Below are 9,143 nucleotides of genomic sequence, written 5' to 3' on the forward strand. Positions count from 1 at the left end.
GGACTGCCATTTTTATTTGTATTTTATCTATGAGTATTTCAGATATTAGTAGACATGAATCCTAAAAAGAATAATACTAAGCCAGGAGAAATACAACTGAGAAATTTGCAAAAGAGTAAAACAGAATTTATAAGGAACCCCCTTCTCAGTAGTTTATATAGCCAGGCACAGTGACAAACAACACAACACACTTCCTGCTGCATACGGACGGAGCAAATACTGCAGGGGAGGGAAGAAAATGCCTACTTGAAAGAAAAAGAGCGGCTCAAAACATTTAAAAAATGTTTCAAGCCCAAAAAGGTTGGCAACCCCAATACATATTTATGAATAGTTTGTTCTCAAATCTATTACTTCCCATAACTGCTGTGGTTGTCAGCAATAAAGACAATTAAAACTTTACCTCACAAATTGAAAACTTTCCAGCATAGAGCTCTTCCACTAACCTACAGCCAGAACAGTGTAAGGTCTACAGAACAGAGACACATCATCATGAACTGAGCCTCTCTTTGCAAAAAAGGCCTTCACCGTACTGTTCATCTCGGAACACCCTCCTCCCACAGAGCGGCAGGCATAGCGAGGCTAACGCCCCAGAGGGAAGGAAACAGGAAAGGGATCGGATAAGCTTCCTCAACAAGCAGTAGCGACGGAGTCGACCAAGGCTCAGTCCAGGTTAATGGTCTCTGTTGGACTTGACCATATACTGAAAAGTTTAGGCCTGTTGACCCTATTTGTCTTTAAGCATGGGCCAGCCATAAAAAAAACAAAAGTCTAAACGCTCCCCCTAAAAAGGTTTAAGTTAAATAGTGCAACCAACTGTCCCTCTCTAGGAAAAGACTGGGCTGGCGTAAGCCTATGTGAAGTCCTCAGTCCCTAGAGCCCAGAGAAAACTCTGCACATGACAGGGAGTACATGATTGATTTGAATCCCTGTACCAAATCCCTCTAACAAGACTTGACAGCTGTGTGGGATTAGAAATCGGGCACAACGTACACACCAGACACCATCCTTTTCTAAATAGTTTTCAATTATTTTTTCGTAATGACTGAATCCACTAGTGGATATGGTTCAATGTTCACGCATGCTTAACGGGCGGGGAAACGGGTCAAATTAATTAAGTGGGATTGATAAAGCTAAGCCTCCTTTCCCACCAATGAATAATTTAATGTAACTTTATTAGCTGCACGTCCAGCTCAGTGCAGCATGGGGCTGAAAATATACACTAACTCACGTTTATTGATGTTCACTGGATGTTTGCAATGGAGGCTTCCTCCACAAAACCAGTTAAGACACAAGCAAATTAAATAGTTAGGCACGCACTGCTTGCTTTGCACCGATTAGTTACAAAAAAGAATAGCATGCAAGGTAGCTATTTAATCATAGATCAAACAGAAAACGAGTATGTAATAATCTTTGGGTAAATGCACTGTGTTTACAAATGTTTGTGCAGCCTAGCTAAAACAGTTAGGTGGCCAGTGATGGAGTGTACAGTAAATCTACATGCGCTTGTACAATGACATTCTGAATGGACCCCAAGTCCTTCCAGGCATTTTCAATGCCACATCACTATTCCAAGGCCTCATTGTATCTTAACCACAGAAACACCCATTCTCTCTCTTGGGGGGGGGGTTGACTCTTAGCCGGCTGGGATTTCTGCTGCACCTTGGCTACAATTAAAGAGCCTAAATCCAATTCAATTTCAGAGAATCCTCTGAAAATATCTAGGAACGTTAGACCAGCTGGCTAACTAAAGCCGTTCACAGACAGCGGGGGGGGGGGGCTTTATCCAGGCGGACCGGTCCACATGGCACAGCCAGGCATAAAAATAACAGTCTTTCCATCTTTGAAGTCGTCAGTGACCAATCAAAATCAATTCTGTATGCCACGTGGTGACACGTAGACTACGAGAGCAGTACCTGCTGGGAAATTTGTTCGAGCTCAGCGGGGGACTCAGATTCTCTGCTGGCTGGCTGAAAAGCCCTTAAGCCTCAGCGATTCCTGTGTTGCATCATACCCCTTGAATACCTAAACATCACCTCGGTCTACATTAGGACGATCAACCACATCACTTACAGGTTAACCAGCATAACAGTCTCCCATTGCCAACTTGTCCAGATCAGTCCCAGAGGTGAGTGCGAGTCAGGCTTTGAGATTTACTGCCATGAGGCGAGTACTACAAGCCCATAAAGAAAAAGGCCAACACAGCATGTTACAAGCGCTAGTGGAAAGTCTAAACCAGGGTTCCCCAAACCTCTCCTCGGGCCCCCCTTGACATTACATTTGTTTGAACCCTAAACTGGCACACCTGATTCAATTACACTGAGGCTTGATGATTGCTTTACTAATTGAATCAGGTGGGCCAATGCTGCGGGTAAAACAAAAATGTGGAACGCTCGAAGAAAACTGATGAAAGGTTTGGAAACCCTGCTCTCACCTGACCTGTGGGGCAGCAATTACACCGCGACGAGAGTAAAGGTCCCTCATATGCAGTGTGAAGAGTGGCGTCCTACGTCAAACCACGAGAGTGCTCAAGAAAACACTCCAAGTACAGAAATATGGCTACTCTGGCTGGAAAATGTCGAGCAAACAAGGGCAAAAGGAGAGAAAACATTGTATATGGAATAAAACGTAGCTGGTATGTCACTAGGCATTGTGCTGTACCAGAGGGTAGATTCAAGATGAGGTTGACCTCATTTACCTATTACATTTATATTTCAGTGATCTAGTAGCCACTTTCATACGGCATGACTTACAAGAGCAATTAGGTCAAAGTGCCTTGCTCAAGGGCATCGACAAATAAAAATGTTTGTCAGCTCAGGAATCACAAATCAGCGACATTTCAGTTACCCAAAGCTCTCCCTGCTAACTTACTTGGCAGTTCCTATAACAATCTCATCAACCAGTTGGCAAACATGAAACACCTGACTCCAGAAGATTACTAAGAACAAGTTATATGGTAAATCCAGGAACCCCAGTCTAAATCAGTATATTGTGTGTCTGCAAGTACACCTCATTCTCTAAAGCGTTCTCCTTACAGTAATTGTTGCATGCACTTAGGCCAGTACAGTTAAAATCATATATAATTTGAATTAGCATACTGGTGGGCAAAAATGACAAATATTTAGGTGCATATGCAAGTGAAAAGCCCTTCCTCAAAGTAAATGGATGCAGCCACCAAGAATCCATTCAGGCAACCCACACAAAGGACTCCTAGCTTCTGCAAAGACAAGGTGACACCTCATGCTGAATTGGATTCAGAACCTAAACAGCACCGGTGTCCCTGCTTGTCCATTTGGACCAAGGGAAAAGATTTGACAGGTATAAGGCTATAACAGATTTTTTTAAAGCTTATATTAAGCAAATGTTGTGCCTGGCTTTGACCTAACAGTACCTTGTCTCAGGGCATTGCAGCAAAAAAATACATAAATCACACTTCATGTATGCCAGGGCACGCCTCCCATCCCATATGATCTACCCCAACAACAGTGAAGAATGGCTGAGAGAAATCCGCCCCTTAACTTCATGTGGCTGAACCTAACCGCATTACAAATGACTGTACTAATGCACGAGTATGGCAAAAGCTGCACAAACGGCATATATTTTATGGATATGACATTCATATGAATGTGGCTTGTAGAGAGAACCCCGGGGTGCGACGCAAGGTGAGCAGAATCAGGGTTTGTCTCATTACTCGCGGATATCCTGCAGAATTCACCTCAGGCAACGGAAACCTTCTCTCACCTTGCCTGCCATGAATCCCCATATACTGTATCATCACAATTAGAAATGACACAAACTTGAGTGATTTAATAGGTTCTCTATGGGCACTGTGACTCTTAAAGTGACCCAGAGACTATAAAACAGGGTCACGTGTAAATGCTTTGAGGCATACACCTGTATGAAAAAGCATTTACACGTGAGCATTTTCTTTTATTTTAATTTTTTTGCAAAGCTATATTTCATTAAAAGCAATTAATGAAATATAATTACAATGGTGCTACGGCCAATCTTTCCCATGTAGTGTCTGTGACTGACGCATGCAGGCCTCTACATTGGGAAAGACACAGACAGGTGTCGCGTAAAGAAAATGCACTGATCCACACCTGTGTGAGTTCAAGCTGCCATTTTATGTGAATTATCCTTTGAACCAACGATATCCAGAGGGAGTGTGTGTTACCAGCGGGCTGGTGGTGAAAGGCCCTGTCCTGGGGGATAAGGGCTCCCCCTCAGAAGATGCATGGGTGTCTATTGACAAAGCACACTTGATTACTTTACAGTAATAACTTTACACAGACGCTCAGGAGGATTATGCATCAGTCATTACCTGCACCAGACAGAAACACAGATTCACACCAAGCCGTCAGGTGAATCAATACTGCTCACTGTCTCAAACAAAACGCTCAATGCATGCCCACTTCTGAACCAATTCAACAGCCGAGGTCGGCCTAATTCAGTTCTGAGAAATCAAATTGGTTTTGCGTTTTGCACGGATGTGTGCACGCATTTGTACCCAGGCACAATCATAATGGTTTCCACAAAATGTGATTAAAAAGATATTGAATAAACATAAATCTTCTCTGCAGGTACTCGGGGGTGCCCCCCCCAAAGAGCAGCGAAATGATTAACAATGTTTCCATGCATGGCCAGGCAGCTCAGGAGGGTCAGGGCATAATGAAATGTTTTAATGTTTAATGCACAGAGGAGTTGTTAAAGGATTTACCTTCAATGGGATTCAGACAATCTGTCAAATGCATTTTTAATCAGAGACATGCTTAGAATGGGAGATGGAGGGGAAGGTGGCACGGCTGAGTATTTATTCTTCCATGATCCTATTTTTCATTAATGTTCATTTGAGGGAAGAGGTTGAGCGCAGGGATAATCGATCGGTGTTTGACAGTGAGCAAACAACCAAAATAAAAAGCAGTAAGTCATTTGTTTTACTGTTATTATAGTAGTATATAAAAAATAAACCCATGGTATAGAAAGACAGCTGGCTGCAGCCTTGGTAAAGATTACACTGTAGCACTGAACTGATAAGAATAACGACACAATACAACAAATAAGGACACAGACATGGGGAAGAACCTCTCATCAATACTAATTGGAAAGGAGCAGAATAGAAAGGAAATTCAAGTGTCTGCAGTTACTCATTATTCTTGAATATAAGCTAGAATGTAGGTCTATTACCCAAACAGCTGATTAAAGAGGAATGAGTGAACAGCTTACGCACACACGCGCAAACACACCACAACCACACGCACACCTTTCAGTAAGCCATTGTGACTGAAGGGGTTTTCACAGGAGGCAGGCTCTCAACGTGACATCTCCTTTCCCATACAGCTTGATAGAGCAATTCATTTGCTCACTCAATTACAGCTGACATTTCCTTGAAAGGCTGATTGTGTTGAACAACACTGGGGAAAACCGTTTGACGCCAGAAACGCCGCCAAGTGACAAAGGCCGGATAAGAAAATGTTACTGAAAACTACTGGAAATCGTCGACCATGTCAAAGGCCCCAATTCCTTTGGAAAATACCGTGATAGTCTCTCCCGGCATGCTAAAAGACTCATTGCGTAAAGCTTCCAAGCAAGTGATTGTCAATCAAAATGTATTGATGGAGCACAACTCATAACAGCATGTCAAAGTGCTTCACAAACAAGACATTTTAAAACTGGATAAATCAAATATAGCAAAACAAAATAACAATGAAACCTGAAACTAATACATTACAGTCAAAAGAACAACAGTCACAGCTTACACTGAGAAATTAAGTTTAATAACAAAGAAATGTCTATACTGCCCAATTCCCTGATATGTAAATGAATCGACTACATGGTCTCGTCATAGTAGCTCTGGAAGAGTTGAAGATCGTAGAATGTCAATATCCCTGGCATCAACGCCAAGCCCTTATCAAGATGCCAGACCCACCTTACACTGCAAAAGAAAATCTTAGACCACAGCATCACCTGGAAGCCCCTGATTCCAAAGATTTTATAGGTACTGAGATTCAACACAAGAGTTTTATTGCTATGTTTTCAACATATTACTCACCATTTGTCTGCTGTCAACAGGGCCAGTTTTTGTTAATAGTCAGGGTAAAAGAAGTTATGAAAACAAATTGCCTGCCTATTTCAAAAGATGGAGAGTAAACTACCATGGATAAATACTGTAATTGTGGTGCCAACAAAGAAAACTTATGAAAGATCACCAAATATAAAAAAAATACAGTATGGAGATGTAATTGTATAAAAACAGATGTGAGAGATACTACTTATGACCAAAATTCAGTTTCTCCCGCTCATTCTCCCAATGCACACCTCCCAGGTTTATAACCTGTGGATGAATTACCAGCCGCATAAAAAAAAGTAATGACTACTCTGATGGAACCCAGAAATGTCACAACCTTTTCCAAAATGGTAGGAGCTTTGTGTCTAAAATTAACTATCCGCAAAATTGAAATGGAAATGCAAATATTAAGGTTTGACAGTAAACCATATTTTATGATACCGGTATTGATGCACGGACCAGTTTAAGTTTTTACTTTCCCTCCAATTAAGGTATTTTAATGTTTGGTTTGTATGTGCCACTGCAGTATTTTATTTTGGTTTCATAACATGCTCTTTTTTTGCTAGGTTAATCGTCTCACCCTCTACTCCGGCATTCCACACCAAGCCCTACCCGCTGTCACAAAAAATAAAACAGTGATGGAAACCGCACTTATGCTGATTATCATCACCAGCCGTAACATGATGTCGTAGATCACTAATGTCCAGAAGCATTTTATCATACTTAGGTATCTGACTGTCAGCAAACAGCTAGTATGACTTCTCTTAGCAATATTAGGTGTAAACAACAAGTTTACAACTAGCAATTAATGCAATCGCTGGTTAGGTGAGTCGCTGAATGTGTTCACTGAATGCGTTCACGCAGTTTGCCGATACAGCCTTACACCAGTGCAGGTGTTAGCCTAGATCAGCATGCTAGGGGACTTAAATTTGTCTAAGCTTGGGCGCCGACAATATAGCAACAGTAATAGTGTCCAATGCAATGCTTTCTGGTCATGGCTGTCAGTGGCCAGGCTAATATCTCATGGATAACACTTGGCAATACAAATCTGTAAAGGATCTAAGACCTTTTAGAGGCAATTGTGATTAACATCAAATATTTGCCAAGGATTTGTTTTACCGGGGAGGTAAGTAATGTAACTATGTGCACAAGAACAAATCAAGTCATTTTAATCTTAATCTTGTCTGTATTTGCCACAACTGTCAGTGTTATTTAGCAGGAGTAATAAGGTCCACTAGTCCTGTCCGATATGACATCCTTGTGTTCTGAGATAAATGTCAGAGGGTGACAGGTGCAACTTGCAATTTCAGTAAGAAAACAATAAGGAATGTGGAAATTGACACATCGCTAGTAAGCTTGATGCAGTCTAATACAGGCTCCCTAAGGCAGACTATCAAAGTACATATATATAGTTGAAATCGATGTGGGGCAGGACAAGTTCTCCTTTAATTCCAGCCCACAATCCTCTCTGCTTATCTGGCGGTACATGCAAATGGTAACGAACATTTAATACATTATAAACAGCTTGTTTTCTCTCGTTGACACTCGCAGTGAAAATACATTCCATATCACGCACAGCGTGGAAATGATAAAAAGTGCCTGAAAATAAACTGATGAAAATGCAGAAATGTATTTAAAAGATCTATAAGTGAAGTATTTAATAGGGTTGTGAACTACTCAAACTCCTTTCAACATCAAGCATCTGTCACTCAAGGCGCGCAAAATGTTTTTTGTTAAGTCAATTATATGTTCAGGATAGGAAACGTGTGAACTTAAAATGACTAAAAGCATACATAAAACATTTAAAAACTATAACATCTATACATATGTTTGCATTGTTTTTAACCGATAAAGACGTAACTGTTTGCAAGGGTTTTAGGGTGCACACGCTAGCTTGACCATTACTGTGTAGGCTACTCACTTGTTCCTTAGCACCTGCCAGGCAGCCTCTATGTCCGCATACAGGTTCTTCTCGGACGGTTTCCCGCTGCTGACACCGTAGCCCGAATAATCATACGAGAACACGTTGCAGTTGATTCTTGAACCGAGGCCGATGTAGAAACTGCACATTTGGCCCAAGTCCACTGCGTTACCGTGGGAAAATAGCAACGTATACCTGCTGTTGGGTGCGCATCGTACGAACATGCAGCCCACTCGGTTTCCGCGACTGGTTCTAGTGTTAAACACCTCGACAGCGTCCAGTTCTCTTTGGGAGTACTGCCAGTCCGCTCGCTCAGTTAGATGCAGACTACTCGTACCATTAGCATCGGTGTGTACGGAGTACGTGGGTTCGGGAGGCAGGAAGGCTAGTTTGGACGCGATGCGACTGGGACAGGGCGGGCAACAGAACAGCCAGCATAGTTCGCCGAGGGAAAAACCATTCATCCTGGGGCCTTGTTCGGGCATTTAGGCTCAGAGTTACCCGACAGACGCTTTTCCTCTGTAATAGCAAGAAACGTATCCAGCTATCTTGTTTTGTTATCTAGTAAGTAACCAGACTACAGAAAAACAATTCTTAAGGAGGTACCTAGCTACCCTGCTAACTGGTTACTCCTTTGTACAGCTTGTTAGCTAGCTGGCTAGCTAACGTATTTTTGCAAAGCTAAACCTCAGGAAGCCGTTGTCATGGTTAGTATTTTTTTGTACCGACAGAAGTGATATAACCACGTTGTTATATCATAAAATGTAAAAATAACGTTGTTCGAGGAATTAAGCTTCTGTCAAACGTAAACGTCGAGTTAGCAGGCTAATACAGTGTATGCGGCCATAGCTTTCAGCACAGCGCTAATGCCAAATATTGCATGTCCGGTTAAACCGGATATTCTATACCGCTTGTTCATCTGTCAAAATCGAATCTCCTACGTTAGTTTGGTAAATGAAAGAAACCGTAGCTTTGCGCGCACATTTTTGTTCCAAGTTTGTTCAGGGCACACTAATGGATGCATTGATAAAAAAAAAATCTATGCAAAAAAAATCTGTGCTGTCTACAATACTCTCCAAGAAAGATACCTCGATGCACCATGTGCACATTGCTTTAAATTGTATTTAAATTAGAGTACATTTATAAAGTAAAATTAGG

At 41.7% G+C, this 9,143-nt stretch overlaps 1 protein-coding gene across 1 annotated transcript in view; it reads right to left on the reverse strand.

Moving 5' to 3' along the window:
* The window catches only part of abhd17c (abhydrolase domain containing 17C, depalmitoylase), a 31,388-nt gene extending 22,497 nt beyond the window's left edge, over window positions 1-8,891 (reverse strand). Inside the window, exon 1 of the mRNA XM_010877000.4 lies at window positions 7,986-8,891. Coding sequence (XP_010875302.1) covers window positions 7,986-8,470 — 485 coding nt within the window. The 5' untranslated portion in view covers window positions 8,471-8,891. The remainder of the gene's footprint in view (window positions 1-7,985) is intronic.
* Window positions 8,892-9,143: the final 252 nt, after the last annotated feature.

The sequence above is a fragment of the Esox lucius genome, chromosome 2 (genome assembly GCF_011004845.1).
Source record: "Esox lucius isolate fEsoLuc1 chromosome 2, fEsoLuc1.pri, whole genome shotgun sequence".
NCBI classification, from domain to species: domain Eukaryota; kingdom Metazoa; phylum Chordata; class Actinopteri; order Esociformes; family Esocidae; genus Esox; species Esox lucius.